Below are 16,586 nucleotides of genomic sequence, written 5' to 3'. Positions count from 1 at the left end.
AAATGGTCAGAACTTCAAAACTGTTCCCAGGTTTTCATTTTTCAAGTAATAAAATAGTTGCTTAAAAACAATAGTTATTGCCTCCTATCTTTCTCTTATGTCAGTCGGCTAGTTGGCATTCTGCCGAAAATGAGGACATCTCCGTGGGGTGGGGGATGGGGGGCTGCTCTTCCGGCTGGGGGGTCACCCACCATGGAGATTAGCGAGTCCTCACCCGGAGAAAGGCCTCCAGCTCCAGCCACCGTCGGCGGCAGATGCCAAGGGACCCCCACTCCACTTCCTGCCACTCATCTCTACTCACACACACGTGTGCCCACGCACACCCACGAGGCGTCTCCCCACACACAAATCTACTCTGTGAAACCCCGGTGAACAGGAGTCGTGTCTGAGGAAGATGCTTATGGAAACACAGGGAAAGAAACACACGGACCAGGACTGTTTCCAGGAGGAACGGGGATGGAGAGAAGGCAGGGGTGGGGAACCTCTTTCCATTCACGGGCCGTACAGAATCACCACCTTAAAAACCGGCCGCTGTGTTCGGTCAGACATTGAACTCACTCACCCTATTGCCGTGGCAGGGCCAGAGCCAATGACTTCGCGGGGCTTACAGGGCCCCTGGGCCGACGTCCCCAGCCCTGGCCTAAAGCCTCGAGCTCGGGGTGTGACCGTCTTTCGTCTCAGCCCTTCCGCATGTCCTGGGAGTGTCGCTTTCACCTCTGGTCTTCTGTTTTTGGCCCATTAAGTGGGAATCATCCGTAGAGAGCAAGACAGGGACAGGGTCACAGTCCTAGGACTCTGGGCCTTTCCTGTAGCCAGCGGACCGCACTGACCTTAACCGACCAGCTCTGGAGCCACCATCGAATTCTGCACAACAAGCCGTCTCTACCCCTCGGCGTGTCAATAGCAGCACCTTCGCCCCTGCCTATGGGGACCTTCACGATTAAAAAAAAAATAGGAGGGAAAACTTAAATTCCTTCAGTAACAGTTTATTTTCAGTTGGGGAAGGCAAAGCCACCACCTGGAACTCGGTGCCTCTATGTCATGCGATTCAAAGGCTGTTCTGACCCCGAGGAGGAAACGTGTCCCCTTCGGGCGGGAATGTGTAAGGAGGGAAGAGCCTACCCCAGGCACAGCGCCCACTGCGGAGCGGAGAGCCTGTCCCAGCCTCTCCGCCCAGGCGGAGCCCCTCTGCCCCCCGCCGGGCTGGGCATCTCTCCCTTAGAGTCTCGACAAACATGATAAAAGTTTCCGTCAAACAAGCACTGACATATTTATATTAAAAAATAGTGCAAAAGCTCAACATTTATATAAATAACTCTAGACCCCTGCTCTGTCATTGCTTTCTTTACAAGGTAATACACACGTTCTGAGGTGGCACGCCAAAGGGGCCACTTTCTCTTCTAGCTCAGAAAACAACCTGTGTGTGTTTTAATAGGACTCTTCTAATACAAAAATACTCCTGCCCTCGCACATACAGTTTCTCTTACTTTATATATATTTTTATATATAATATTGCAGATCTTTAAACAAAGGTTTTGTGCAAATATGTTTTTAAAGTTAAGTGAAATCGTCATCAACAAACGAAAGGAAGCCTTCACGAAGCTCGACTAGCAACAGAAAAAACTAGGGGAGAACTGTTTTTTCTCTTTTGCCTTCAAGACACGGCTCAACAAAGAAACATGGGTTGTGTGTGTGTGTGTGTGTGTGTGTGTGTTCTGTTTTGCAAGCTTTCTTAGCTTGTGCATCCGGACCAGACAGACATGTAACTATTTTTATACACAGGGAGGGGGAGGGGAAGCGACGCGCGTGTCCGGCCCGGCCTCCTCTCTCTTCTTAGAAGTGCGGAGTGTTTTGCCTTTTCACCCACCACTGCCCTGGCCGCCGCCGGGACCCTAGAGAGGGTGTCCCTTCTGTTTCTCCTTCTCTTGGCTCCAGGCGGCGGCACTCTCCAGGGCCGCGAGGTGCGCGGGGTGCAGCCGGGCCCCCTCCAGCAGGGAGGCCGGCGCGCTGCTCTGCTGATGCTGGAAGGCGGCGGACCCGGGGTAGTGCCCGATGACCTCGCTGTAGGTGGGGGGCGGCCCCTCCATGCGCCCGCCGCCCCCGTAGCACGTGGCGCTGATGCCCGAGTTGCTGCTGGGGGGACAGGGGCCGCCCAGCATGGCGCTGTCCATCAGGTCGCTGTCGAAGATGGTCCTGTTTGGGGGCGCGCGCACCGACTCGCGGTTGAGCTCCAGCTGCTGCTCAGGGTCCCGCAGCTGGAGGGTGCAGGGGCCCTGGTAGGGCGGCGGCTCCTCCCCGTCTGACAGCGAGATGGTGGGCGGCAGGTCGATCTCATGCTGCAGGTAGGGGTAGGTGGGCTGGAAGCGGTGGAAGCGGTCCCGCTGGGCGAAGGGGGGCACGGCCAGGCGGTCCGTGGGCCTCGGTGGGGCGTAGACCTGAGGCTGGAGGGAGCAGAGCAGAGTGAGGGTCCCCAGAAGCAGGGCCCAAGCAAGGATGGCTGCGTGGGACTCTGCTCTCTGGGGAAAGGGAGGGAAGGGCAGTCGGGAGGCGAGCCTGGAGCCTGGCCTCCACCTGAGAACCGCCCCCTCCATCAGCACGGGCCTGGGATCATCACAGAGCTCAAGGGAGGCTGCCTTGGCTGGCCTGGGGCAGACACGGGGCGCTCCCTGGGGTAGGTGCATACTGTCCGGGCAGGGGGGACCAGCCACAGCACATTTCTTCTGAGAAGGGCAGCGTGTGAGCCTGTAGTAGCCAGCGGTTCAGGCCCGGGAAGGGCACTGCTGGGCTTGGGGGCTTCTGGGCCCACTAAAGCACTTGGGAGGGCAGGTACAGGGCAGGAGGGAAAGGGGGTGGGCAGGCACACTGGGGCTCACCTCTGGGATTCCACTGCCGGACACGGTGCTGTCTGAGGGCCAGAGGCATCCTTCCTGTGTGGGAGGAGAGAGGCAGGTCAGGGGATGAAGCACAGCTGAGAGCCAGGGTCCACCCGGTTCTGACCCTGGGACCTTCCATTTGGAATGAGATCTTGCACTCTCCACCTCTCTCCATCCCCACCGGGCCTGGACACCTCTCAGACACCCAGCTCTGGGCTCCCACTCTGTCCCTGAAAATGCACCCTCCACACTTTCTAAAACATGCAGCTGAATCTCCTTTCTCCGAACCCTCCAGCGCCTCTTATGGACCTTAGAATAAGTCCAAAGTAACCCATGGACTAGCTGCTAAGAAAGCCTGGCCAGAACCAGCCCTCCTGGCCTTAGCCACCCCTTCCTGGCTGTGCCACTGTGGGCGAGTGGCTGAATTCCAGCATTGAAGGAGTGGAGCGTGCAAACCGCTAGGTGTGCATGCGCCCTCTGCGAGCATATGAACACATCGGACGCCATCACCACGCTGTCTCCAGACCTGCTGAGTGCTATCTAGTGAGTCGAAATGCTAAGTGTGCACCTCAGGGCCTTTGCACTGGCCACCCCACTGCATGGCCAACTCCTTGTTTTTTTCTTCTTATCCTCACACGAGGGTACATGTATTGCTTTTAGAGACAGGAAGGGAGGGAGAGATGGAGGGAGGAGAGAGAGGGAGATGTGTGAGAGAGAAACATTGATCTGTTGCTTCCAGGTTGTGCCCTGACCGGGAATCAAATCCAAGACCCTTCTTGCACGGGACAATGCTCCAACCAACTGAGCCACCCAGCCAGGCTCCTTGCTTTGTAATCCCAGTGTCCCCTGCAGACTTCCTCTGACACCACACCTAGAGGGCCCTCACCCATTACAAATCCTGTCCTCCAGTGACTTCCCTCACAAGAACATCTTGTCTACTTGTTTACTTAGCTCTTGACTGTCTTGGCCTCCCATTGTGAGCCCAGGTTACAGGTGAAGAAATACAAGAGTTAATAAGGGAAGCCCCACCTAGCTGCTCTGCCACGACATGATTCAGTGAGTCAACAAATGTGGATGTGGCCCCACTTCTGTGCCAAGCTCCGGGCCAGGTGCCAGGCATGTCGCTGCCACCTCATGAGGCTTATGCCCTCTGCCCTGAAACTCTGGGTGGGGCCTGCAGCTCCCCTGGGGAATGGAGAGGGCTGGCTCTGGACTCCAGTCTGCGCATGGGCAGCCAGGCTGCACCGGCTCTGTGTGAGTTCCAGCCACATGCTGGCTCCCTCATACCTACTACCCGCTGCGGGCAGCGTCTGCCCTGCTCAGGCCACCCTGATCTTGGCCCGTCAGAGGTTAGTGAGTGAGCCCACCTCACAGAGGGGCCAGGGGACAGGAAACAGCATGCTCTGCAGACATCGGGGCCCTCAGCTCCCACCGAGCTGGAAACCCAGCCCGAGGTTCCCGGGACCTCTATCATCTGACGGAAGACCCCTCCCTCTGTACTGAGATTCCTGTTTCATGCGGAGAGACCCGAGGGCCAGGAAAGTGGGACCTCCACACCAGGATCAGTTCATCTGAGGGGCAAAAAAAATTAAAACTAGCTTTATTGAGATATACCTGACATATAATAAACTGTACATATTCAAAGTATATAACGTGGCTAAACTTTGGCTCATGTATATTCCAGGAACCCATCACCACAATCAGAATAACAAACTCATCCATCATCCCATTCATTTCACTGGGGGCACGTTTTCTGGAGGGCTCCCAGTTGAGGATTCCCTGGAGGGCTGCAATTTCCGACATGGCCACTAGGCGGCCCTGTGTCTCTCAAAACTGTCCCAACAGGAATGCACTGACTAAACCAGGAAGACTCATGGGGCCTAGTATGTTCCAGGTGTGGGGAAGCAGAGAGCAGACATACTGTTACTGTTAATGTGGTCGTCAATGCCCATTTTGGGACTAATATTAATAATGCCATATCAACTGCTGCCTTGGTGTCAGGCACTGTGATAAGCTCTTTCAAGCATCATTTCAATTCTCCCAGTCAACCAACCACCTGCTCCCAAGTGGAATCGGAGCCCTGGGGAGGGGTGCAAGCAGCCAAGGCATCTTAGATGAAATGTGACCCATACAAGCCCCTCTAAAAGTCTCCTGTGAGGCCCTCCAGACAAGCCCGGCAGGACGTGGCCGCCAACACCTCTTCCCCACCTCCACCCCCACCGGCGGAGCCCTAGCCCAGAGGTTCTCCACCTGGTTGCAAAGTAGCACCACCCAAGAAGGTTACGAAACACCTGTCAGCGCCTGGGTGCCCCACTGCAGACCCAGAACCACCCACCATCCCTGCCACTGACTACCTCCAACTCCTGCACCTGGAGGTCACCTCCTCCTTCAGGGAGTTCCAGGAACCAGCCACTGGGCCAGACGCCTGCCTGGAGGCTCCCACAGCAGCCCAGCTCCCCCCAGCCTGGCCCAGAACCCACTGCTAGGACAGCACTGCACTCAAGTAGAACCCCTGCCAAGAGGCCGGTTCTTCCTCGCCTTGTTCCCCAATTCAGTGAATGGCCCCAACATCTTTCCAGATCAAATGCCAGACCCCCAGGGTTGTTCCTGACAGCTCCTTCTTGCCCCGCTCCCATCCCTAGCACCCCAGGCTCCATCTGGCTCCTTTTCTTTCTAGAAGCTTCCTTGTGGTGAGCCCGTCCAGCCTGGCATGGCTTCCCCATGTAGAACCAGGGGTCTGCGAACTGTTTCCTAAAGGGCCAGAGAGTGAGCTAGTTCCTGCTTGGTGAGGCAGACGGTCGGTTACATCACTAACAACGTTGCTCTGGGGCAAGCACAGCCACCAGGGAAGATTCCATGGGAATGGGCTTGACTGCATGCCGGTGAGGAAACAAATACCGAGAAAGTCACCCCGAAAAGGGGCCACGGCAGGGCAGCCAGGCCGCTGGGCCCAGCCCCAGGCAGACTGTGGCAGGGTTTGGGTCTCTCTGGGAGGTTGCTGGGCCCGGAGACTCCTCAGACACGCCCTGTCTGGCAGGGGGTCCCCAGGGGAGCTGCCACAGGCCTAACAAGGCTGTGTTTACCCATCCAGGGGTCCCTGGGGACCTGTGCAGGTGGCTGGGTAGAGGGCAGGGGGGAGGGGTGCCTTTGTTTTAGCCCTGGGTCTCCTGAGTTCTAACCTCTGTCTGGGCGTGAAGTCCTAGGTGCTGCCACAGAGCTGCCTCCCTCCCTGGAAGCAGGCATGCCTCCCCCGGGAGCCTCTGCACCTCCACACTCTCGCTAACTTCATCCTCATAGGCTGGACCACATGGGGCAGCGGGAGAAAGGCCAGCTCCTCCCATTCCACAGATGCTCACTCGGGCTCGGAGGGAAGGGGACCCACTGGAGCAGGTCTATAGGGCTGGTGTATTCTCCTTTGTGCAAAAGGCCCTCACTTGCTCCAGCCCCGAGGGAGAACAAACGGGCTGTGGGCTCTTCAAACCTCTCAAACCGCCACTTAAAAGCTGTGAGGCCTCAGGCTAGTGTTCCCACCTCTCTGAGCCTGTTCTCTGTAAAACGGGTAAGTGAAGACCAGACTGTGCATTGCAGCTGGTGGCCCGTCGCTAGGGAAACAGCAACGACCAAGCACACAGGCGAGCCCTGGTTGCAGAAGCCTGGATCCCTTCCGAGCAGCCGTGCCCTCTGCATACACGGGGGCTCGGGCTGAGCACCCAGTGCTCCCGCCGAAGGGACCAGAGCGGCCGCTCCTTGCCCTGGCAACCTGGTGACACACTGAGGCTGTGCCTGACGCAAGCAGAGAGGCCCGGACCTGCCAGGACAGGCCTGCCTGCGGGCTTGGCTCAGCCCGAGACCCGGGAACCGGGAGGCCACACCCAGCACCGCCTCCTGTCCTGTCGCTGTCCTCCCGGTGCCCAAAGAACACGGACTCAGAGATGTGCGCCGCCCGCAGTCTCGGGGCTGCCAGGTGCCACCTTCCCCGATTCCCAGCTGCCCCTCAGACCCAGCGCCTGCCCCCAGCTTTCACACAAGTGGGACTGAAGCCCCGTTTCATGAAGGAGGGACTGGTCTGAGGGCACACGGCCGGGACCGGTGGAGCTGGGATTAAACTCGGCCCCGAGAAGGGCCCTTCCCCGGGTGGCCTGCTGCCGCCAAGAGTCCCTGCCCGACGCCCGGAGGCGCTGGCTGAGAGGAAGGGCTCGCCCGTGTCTGGGTCACCGCAGGGCTCGGCACCGGAGCCACCACCCGTCTGCCCGGCCTCTGCCTGAACCCGGAGCTCTGTCCCCTGCAGTTCCTGGGAGGCCCCGCCTTGGGGCACCCCGCCACGTCCCGAGGGCGGCACTTACTGAGGACAGGGCGTGGTCTCTCCTCCTGCCCTGGCTGTGCCGGCCGATGAAGGAGCGCGCGGACAGCTTGTAGTGGCTGAGCAGGCACGTGATCACCACCACCATCACCATCACCACCACCACGATGATGGTGATCTCCACGAACTCCAGCTCCGCTGCAAGAGCAAGGGGACGCGTGAGACCCGGGAGCCCGACACGGCCCCCCACACCCGGCCCATCAACGCCACGGCTCCTGCGGACGCCCCAACTCACAGAGACGACACAAACAATCACACCACACGCGCCACCCTCTGGCCAAGAGGCCCAGAACAACCAGTCCCCGTGGCCGCAGACACTGCAGTTCCCATTTCTTATTTCTGGTTATGTTTCGTTTCCCCTCGAAGACAGAAAACCTCTCAAGTGCTGGGAAAGGAAGGGTATTCTGATCTGCTGACTTAGCGAGTCCCTGTTGAGGGGCTCGGCAGGTGGCCAAGGTTGGTGCCAGCAGAGCCCTTACCCCCGCACCCCCTACCCCCGCCCCCAGCAGGTGATGCCGGTGCCGGTCCTGCCGGGACTGGGTGCTGACATGCAGAGGGGCCACCAGCCAGCAGGTGTCAGCCTCCCAGCCCGCTGGGCAGAACGCCCTGTCCAACAAGCAGGGGATAGTGCCTCCTGACCCCGATGGACAGGGAGACCACAACGCCCCAGGCACTCCAGAGCCACTCGCTCAGCGATCCCAGGGCAGGTTCAAGCTCACGGCCACTTGGCTCAGCTTTTTCTCCTCCAAGACAAAGGAGTGGAGTGGGCGGGGTGGCACGGGCTGCAGGTGAGGAGAGGCTGTGGCTGTAGGTGAGGTGTGGCTGGCTGTGGCTGCAGGTGAGGCGTGGCTGTGGCTGCAGGTGAGGAGAGGCTGTGGCTATAGGTGAGGTGTGGCTGTGGCTGTGGCTGTGGCTGCAGGTGAGGTGTGGCTGTGGCTGCAGGTGAGGAGAGGCTGTGGCTGTGAGGAGTGGCTGTGGCTGCAGGTGAGGTGTGGCTGTGGGTGAGGTGTGGCTGTGGCTGTGAGGTGTGGCTGTGGCTGCAGGTGAGGCGTGGCTGTAGGTGAGGTGTGGCTGTGGTTGCAGGTGAGGCGTGGCTGTGGCTGCAGGTGAGGTGTGGCTGTGGCTGTGAGGTGTGGCTGTGGCTGCAGGTAAGGTGTGGCTGTAGCTGCAGGTGAGGCGTGGCTGTAGCTGCAGGTGAGGCGTGGCTGTGGCTGCAGGTGAGGTGTGGCTATAGCTGCAGGTGAGGCGTGGCTGTAGCTGCAGGTGAGGCATGGCTGTGGCTGCAGGTGAGGCGTGGCTGTGGCTGCAGGTGAGGTGTGGCTGTGGCTGTAGGTGAGGTATGGCTGTGTTAGCGCTCTGCCCCCAACTGGGTCCACCCAAACTCCAAGCCCTGCAGGGCCAGTCCCTCTTGACTCTGGTCTGTTTTCCGGAGGATTCTAGCATTGAACATTACTTTGGTCCAACCACGGAAGCCTCTCCACACTGAGCCACATCCTCCGGGAGCCCTGGCCCCTTCATCGGGTTTCCAGGATGCCCACCTTCTCCTTATATATCTGCCCACTGGCACCATTAGTAAGTCAGGCAAGTCTGCCCCCCAGGGGACAGGTGGCAATATCTGGGGACAGGAGTGAAGGTCACAACAGGGGACATGTGTTGGGCAGGCAACCTTTCATGTACAGAATGCCCAGCGACAGGAACAGTGGCACGGGCATCCTGTGTGGGGCCGAGAACAGCCCAGGCCACTTTCATCAGCCATCTCAGAGGTGGGGTGACAGACTCCTGTAGCCCAAGGGTCCAGAATTGGTGGCTCCTCCCACGGTCATTGACCCAGGATTTAACTGGAGTTTGGGCCTCGGCTCTGGCCCGTGGGTGGGACTGTGTCTCCTGTTCGCTCTGGAGGGGCCAGGCGGGAGGATGGCCGGGGCTTTGGTGAGACACGGAGCCGTGAGAAGGCTGGGGCCCCGCCAGGCAGAGACTCGGCAGCCGCCACCACCCTCCGGACACCCTGAGTTCTTGCCAGGAGGGCGGGCCTGGCTTGGGCAAAGGCCAGGCGTCTGGCCTCAACCCAGGAACTGTGGCCACACCTCTTGCCTCCCAGACAGGCTGGTCCCGGGCCTGGCAGCCTGGCTTGATTCCATGGGCCAGGTCCTGGCGGTTAGGACCCAGGATAAAGCCACCCATTCAGGGACACACAGGCCAGCTGTGTGCAACACCGAGGCCTCCCCCTAGGGGCCTGCGACTCCCCGCCCCCCGCCTGGCCCACTCTGCACCCAGCCGGGCAGCAGCAGTGGGCACCCGTCTCCCCTCCCCCGCTGTCTCTAGGGGCCCTGCCCACGCTGGGCCTGGAGGGGGGTGTGGGCTGCCTTTGTCCCTGCCCAGGCGGCTCGCAGGACCCAGGCCAGGCTCTGCCCTCCTGCTGGGGTCGCCAGGCCCAGATGGCGACAGTGGCTGCAGCACAGGGCTGCCGGCCCCCAGGCCCATGGGGCCTCGCAGAGCGAGTGGGTGTGAAGCTCCACGGACAGCCAAGAGGGGCCCAGAGGACCTGGTTTCTGGGGTCCAGAAATGAGCACAGCTCCTGATAGCACTGCTGTACCCACCCAGGTGCCAGCCACGACCCCACGAAGGCACAGGCCACAAAACCCCTGTGGCAGGGGAGGGAGAAACTCAGAAAAAGAAAGTACAGCTGGTTTGGGGTCATATTCTGGAAGCGAAGCTGTGGGGTCTGGGCCCAGGGCAGGGAGGAGACTGGCCAGGGTCCCCGGGCCTCTGTGTGGCCCAGGCCCGCAAGGCCGCTGTGCCCTGACGTGGCTCAGTCCATCCCTGCTGCCCAAGCCAAGGAGGGAATGAGGGCAGCTGCCCGGGAAGCCTGTGGCTGGTGATGTGCTGCACACAGGGAGCGCGCCCTTAAGGCAGCGGATCTCAACCTGTGGGTCCGACCCCTTTGGGGGTTGAACGACCCTTTCACAGGGGTCGCCTAAGACCATCGGAAAACACATATATAATTACATGTTGTTTTTGTGATTAATCACTATGCTTTAATTATGTTCAATTTGTAACAATGAAAATACATCCTGCATATCAGATATTTACATTACGATTCATAACAGTAGCAAAATTACAGTCAAGAAGTAGCAACGAAAATAATTTTATGGGTGGGGGTCACCACAACATGAGGAACTGTATGAAAGGGTCGCGGCATTAGGAAGGTTGAGAACCACTGCCTTAAGGTGACCGTGGTTACTGGGGGCTCACCAGCACCCCAGCGACAGCAAAACAAGGGCAGCCCAAACCCATTAGCCCAAAGAGAAAGGGGTAACCTGGATGCCAGGCCACGCCCACCACAAAGGCTCGGGGGGCACTGAGTGGGCAGGAGCCCAGCAGCGGACTCCCAGGGCCAGGAGAGAACGCCCTGGGTGGGGGCTGGCCTTGGCTGTGGGGTGAGGGGACTCTGGTCCTGCTGACAGCACCCCCATGCACTCTCACAAGCAGAGGACATGAACCCCTTCTCTGGGACGTGCACCCTGAAAGCACCTGCTGGGAAAGGTTGCACACTGGAGGCCTGAGGACATCTGCACCCACAGTCCCCGAAACAGGTGGGCGGCCACCCTCTACACAGGCTGTGCCATCGCTCGGCCCAAGCCCCTCCCAGGTCTGTCACTGGCCTGGCCCCTTGGGTAGCTGGGGCCTCAGCACCGTGTGACCCCCACTCACGCTCCCAAAGGGGGGGGAGCACTCACAGCATGAGCCCCTCTCCCCAGGCCACACACCCCTCTGGAAGGCGCTGCTGCTGGAACCCCATGGGCCAAAGGGGACAGTGCCCAGGCGGCTCTCCAGTGGGCCCACCTCCCTATCTCCCCAGAACCTAGGGACCCCCCGGGAGGCCCGCCTCTAATGCCAGCAACTCACCAAGAGCTTTAAAGGCACTGGGAGGCCAAGCACAGGGTGGGCGGCTTCAGACCTCCAGCCAAGGCGGAGTCCCAGGCCACTCAGCTGCCAATGGTAGGTGCAGGGCCCTGCCTCAGTTTCCCCAACCCGACAGACCTCCCTTTACCTGGACAGGAGGCCAAGTGGCCTGGACGGTACATGCAGAGGTGGGACCTCCCACTGACCCCCGACCTTAAGTCCCCAAATCTCCTGTGACCACAGGACTCAATGCCAGAGCCTGGTCGTCACAAAGGGGACAGAGCGAGATGGGGTGGGCGGGCTGGTCCACAGCCCCACTCGCGGTGCTCATGGTAACTACTTGCTGTAACCATGGTGACGGTGCTAACAGCCGCAGCATGTGCTGGCCCAGCGTTGAGCTCTGTTTCCCCGAGTGATGAGGTGGGTGCCATCCCCATCCCCAGTTTGCAGACCAGCAAACTGAGGCTCAGGGAGCAGCTGCCTTGGGCCAAACCTAGAAAAAGCAGGGCCAGGTCCTGAACCCAGAGCTTCCCTGAGAGCTGAAACGGGAAAGGGCCGTGTTCTGCTCAGTTCTCCCAACTCCCACACCCCGAGCGCCTCTGAGGACACCTGCGTCTGCCAGCTACGAGGTGTGACCACAGCTTGGGCACATGCACCGCTGTGAGCCCCAGTTACAACCTGGAAAGAGCTCAGAGGACTCAGGTGCTCCGCGGTCACCGTCATCACGACCCCCGACACCCCTGTGGGGACCAATGGCACCCCTCCCCCGGGCTGGCGCCCTGGAAATGCTGGCTGTCCCAGGGTTCAGGGTTTGGGCAAGGTCATCCAAAAGGCCGCCCAGGCTGGCAGCTGGGTCCGAGGCCACCAGGGACTATGGCCCTTGTCCCTGCTCCGGGGACCCGGCTGAGACGGAGCCCTCGGGAAAGACACGGCACTTCCCTCACTGTGTTCGGGCATCAGGTCTGCTCCGTGGGTGGGCGAGAGCAGCTGTCCTTGCACTCTGTACCCTCCTTGGGGTGGGGGCGCATGTGGCAGGCTCCGGGGGTGACCGGGCCCTTCTCCCACGTTCAGAGTAAGGCCACTCTAGTTTAATTTAGCGTCCTCTTTCCTTGTGAATAATTCCACACGAACAGGTCCCTCCGCCGCCCGGGAGTGGTCGGACGCCCCTGCTTTTGTCTTCTCTGCCACAGACAGACGCGGTCGCTGTGAGGTCACACACACCTCGGATCCCCTGGGTGTCCGGTGCGGCCCGAATCCTACGGACATCACTTTATGGGATCCTCACTGTCATTCTGTGACCTCCCTCCCCCTTGACAGATGAGGACACGGAGGCTGAGAGGTGAGGGCTGGCTGAAGGCACACAGCCCACGGGCCCCGGGGAGGCCGACTGCCCACACCCAGGCCTGAGTCCCAAGGCTCCAGGGTCACAAACAGCCCGGTTCAGGCAAAGGCCTCGTGTTAACGGGACGGGCCACCTGGCTGGAGCGTCACCCACCACGAGGTCCTGGAAGCCAGTGTCTGTGGCCAGTGGTGCCCATCTCTCTCCGCCAACACGGAGGAGACTGAGGACAGTGAGGAAGGAACCTCTTGCCAGGCACAGGGAGCTGTGGGCACCGCCCAGGGCATTTCGCAGACACGAGCAGCTGCCCTCGCCTTTGCCACCGTCTGGGTGCCAAGCGCCTCGCCAGGACAGGATTCCCGCTTTAGCTCCCACGACCACCCGGGTGCATGCCAGCCCCTCACAGCCGGGAGCCGAGGCCAGGAGCGTCCCGAAGCCACGGCTGCCAGGATGCTCTCTCAGAACCTGGTTGTTAAGATTCCATTAAATCGTGGCTTAAAAAGAAATCAATTATTTCATATAGTTATGAAACACTCAACCAGATCTGTGACACGGGAAGAATATGCAGGGTTACATTTTCGACGCGATTGCATGAAATTGGGCCTGGCAGGTTTCAATGGGTTTCGGACCCGTGCTCCCCACTGACCACAGCGCGGGTGTGGTTGGCACCGCTGTGGTCTGGAGCACGTGTCCCCAAGGGGGGAGTGGAGGGAAAGATGTGATTCTTTTGAGTCCGAGTTTATGGCCCCCTGTTCTTGGTGACAGAGCTGCCACCTGAATTATGGGCAGGAACCTGGGCCACTTCCCAGCTGTAAACGGGGAGGGGCTGGTGTAGGATTTGCTAATCTGTGCCAAGAGCAGGCCTGGCCGTGCAAGTATCTACACTAACAAAAGCCTAGGTGGCCCTCGGGTGACGTTGTCACAAGATGGCCATGCGCACAGTGGAGGCGGGGACCGGCAGCCGCTCTGTGCTGTGAGGCCTGGGGGTCCCGTGGCTCCATGTAGCGCGGAGGAGGCAGGTTGCGGCAGGGGAAGGCAGTTAAGGGTGATCAGGCTGGCAGGGGAGTGGTTAGGGGGCAATCAGGCAGGCAGGCAGAGGGGTTAGGGGCAATCAGGCAGGCGAGCGGTTAGAAGATAGCTGTCCTGGATTGTGAGAGCATAGTGGGACATCACCCGAGGGGTCCCAGATTGGAGAGAGGGTGCAAGGCAGGCTGAGGGGACCTCCCCACCATGCACGAATTTTGTGCACCGGGCCACTGGTTATATATAAGTGGGTGTGATGGCCACTGAGATTCTGGGGAATCATTTGAGTGGAAGTGGGGTACTGGGCTCATTTTTCTCTCCTCAGCTGGGGAGCCAGGCCAGAGTTCGCTGGCTCCTGCCAGCCCACGGGAGCTTCCAGACCAGACGAGACGACCCCCCACCACCCGTGTCTGCTCCGGGCGGAGGGGCAGCCCGCACGCTTCCTGGTTGACAAGCAGCCCGTGCAGCTGCCCCTGTCTGGCCTCCCGGCAGCACACTGAGGAATTAGAAACTGGCGCTGTCTGAAACTTATGAAAATCTAATCTTGTTAGGCCTGCCTGGGTAAGACCCACCAGGGAAGGCCTCATTGTCATTCCACGGCACCCCAGCCTGCCTGGGTTCCAGCCACTTCATTTACTGTCCCTCCTCCCTCCCCTCCCCCCACTGCATTTGAATAAAAACCCAGCCCACCTCCCACCCCCCACCCCCAACTTTCAAATAAAATCAAACCAGACATCAAAGGAACAACTTTCTGATCTCTCCTGGAACCTTTTCTTTTCTTTCTTCCTTTCTTTATTGAATTTATTGGGGTGACATTGGTTAAGAAAATTATGTAAGTTTCAGGTGTACAATTCTTTAACACGCAATCTGTATGCTCCTGGTGCCAAACACTCAAACACCTCCACGGCACGATAATCTCTTGGGTGCGATCATTTATAGTTTACAAAAAAATGCGTATCTTCCTCTTGAGGTTTGGGGGTGAGCAACAAACCTGGCCAGTTTTCTTGTTTTTTTAAAACAAAATGTACCAGCCCTGGCCAGTGTTTCTCGGTGATCAGAGCGGCCCACACACCGAAGGGTCTTGGTTCGATTCCCAGCCAAGGGCAAATAAACACCTCAGCTGCAGGTTCGATTCCCGGTCCTGGTTAGGGTGCGTTAGGGAGGCAACTCATCGATGTGTCTCTCTCACGTTGATGTCTCTCTCTCTCTCTCCTTCCTCCTCCCTTCCTCTCTTCCACTCTCTCTTAAAAAAAAAAAGCAATGGAAAAAATATCCTTGGGTAAGGATTAAAAAAGAAATCCTATATAATAAAAGAGTAATATGCAAATTGCCCTGATGGCAGAACAACCAGAATGACCACTCGACCAGTCACTATGAGGCGCACTGACCACCTCTTGGTCCCGGCCAGCAGGCTCCGATCACCCGATGGCGAATGGGGAACCTGGGTGGGTGGGTGGGGTGGGGCCGGAGGGCTGGCTGCGGGCAGCCAGGGAAGATGGCCTTGATCGCAGGCCAGGCCTAGGGACCGTACCGATGCACAAAATTCGTGTGCCAGGCCTCTAGTAATAATAATGAAAAAACAGACTGTTCTGTGTATCGAGTGCTCACTTGGCGCCGAGCACGCAGCTGTGTGTTGGGCCCCCATAGCCTGAATACGCAGCCTGAGACACTGCCTGGTGTGCCGGTGTCGGGGAGGGAACAAGTCCATGCCTGCTGGACCGTGCCTGGCACCAGGGCCCGAGGCTCCCTGCCCTGCTGCTCATGGCAGAACTGAGGGTTCAGGTCAGAGCATGAGGTTTGCCCCCAAGGTCCATGAGTCTGAATCCCAGCTTTGCCACTTCCTGTGACTTCAGGCAAATCGCGACTAGGGGGGGAATGGAGGGCTGACCCAGTCCCCACTTCACGCCGCTGTGCAAGAAACACGCGAGCTCCTTTGGAGTCAGTATCTCTGGGAAGGAGCCCCAGACGCCTGAATCCGCGTGGCTGGAGAAGGCCCACAGAGTGGTGTCCTCTGCCAGGGCCAGGGCTAACGGGCAGCGTGAGCTGGGGCTCGTACCTCTGCAGAGCAAAACAACTCCTGGAACCTTTCAAGTGTGAGCCTTGACCAGGGAAAGCAACTTCTGGGCTTCCCCTCCACGTGCATTTCTCCTGGAATTCTCTCCCTTCGCCCCACGCTCTCTGTGACAGGACCTGGGGCCTTTGCCTGTGCCCTTCCTTCCCCTGGAAGGACCTTTCCCCACACCCAAGTGCTCACTGCCGCCTCCCCCTCAGCCTCTGTCCCAGCGTCACTTCCCCAGGACGTGTCCCTGACGGTCCCCACCCCAGGACCTGCGTCCTGTGCCTGCCCCTTGCCTTCTGTGGCACTAACCTGGAACACCATCTGTGACCGGCTAACCCAGCCGTGGGCAAACTATGGCCCGAGGGCCGGATCCGGCCCGTTTGAAATGAATAAAACTAAAAAAAAAAAAAAAAAAAAAAAAAAGACCGTACCCTTTTATGTAATGATGTTTACTTTGAATTTATATTAGTTCACACAAACACTCCATCCATGCTTTTGTTCCGGCCCTCCGGTCCAGTTTAAGAACCCATTGTGGCCCTCGAGTCAAAAAGTTTGCCCACCCCTGGGCTAACCGCTCACTTCCTGCCGCTCCTCCTAGAGCATCCGTTTCACCTGGAGTGACTCAGTCTCTGCGTCCCCAGCACCTAGGACAGCGCCTCCCCAGGGGCACGTACACAGCATAAACTGAATAAATGACCAGCTGTTCTCTCGAGCACCTGAGTGTCCACAAGGCCCACGAGGCCCACGCAGGTCTGCATGGAAGGTCAAAATCACCGAGAGCCACATCAACGTCCGGGGGGGGGGCGGTGGTGGGGGTGGTGGGCAGCCAGGGAGACCGTGTGCACCAACTCGAAAACCGCCCGGATATGAGAAAGAAGCCACCAAATAGGATGAGCCCGTTTTTGTTTAAGAAAGTCTAAATATATATATATTAACATACAAGTGAATGTTACACACCTACGTCTATGGGTGTGTACGGACTGGGGGCCAGTGGGCACCACCCCTCCACGTGGCACCCATGCTGCATGT

General features: G+C 58.9%; 1 protein-coding gene across 1 annotated transcript in view; it reads right to left on the bottom strand.

Annotated features, from left to right (window-relative positions):
- Positions 1-965: 965 nt before the first annotated feature.
- The window catches only part of PMEPA1 (prostate transmembrane protein, androgen induced 1), a 49,649-nt gene continuing 34,028 nt past the window's right edge, over positions 966-16,586 (bottom strand). The window contains exons 2-4 of the mRNA XM_070419711.1: positions 7,217-7,371; positions 2,874-2,927; positions 966-2,441 (exon numbers count right to left, since the gene is read on the bottom strand). Of these exons, the coding sequence (XP_070275812.1) occupies positions 1,893-2,441; positions 2,874-2,927; positions 7,217-7,371 (758 nt within the window). The 3' untranslated portion in view covers positions 966-1,892. The remainder of the gene's footprint in view (positions 2,442-2,873; positions 2,928-7,216; positions 7,372-16,586) is intronic.

Source organism: Myotis yumanensis, unplaced genomic scaffold (assembly GCF_028538775.1).
Source record: "Myotis yumanensis isolate MYYU_CA2020_CCGP unplaced genomic scaffold, mMyoYum1.0.hap1 SCAF_7, whole genome shotgun sequence".
Taxonomy (NCBI): Eukaryota; Metazoa; Chordata; class Mammalia; order Chiroptera; family Vespertilionidae; genus Myotis; species Myotis yumanensis.
This window is presented reverse-complemented; position numbering and strand designations above follow the sequence as displayed.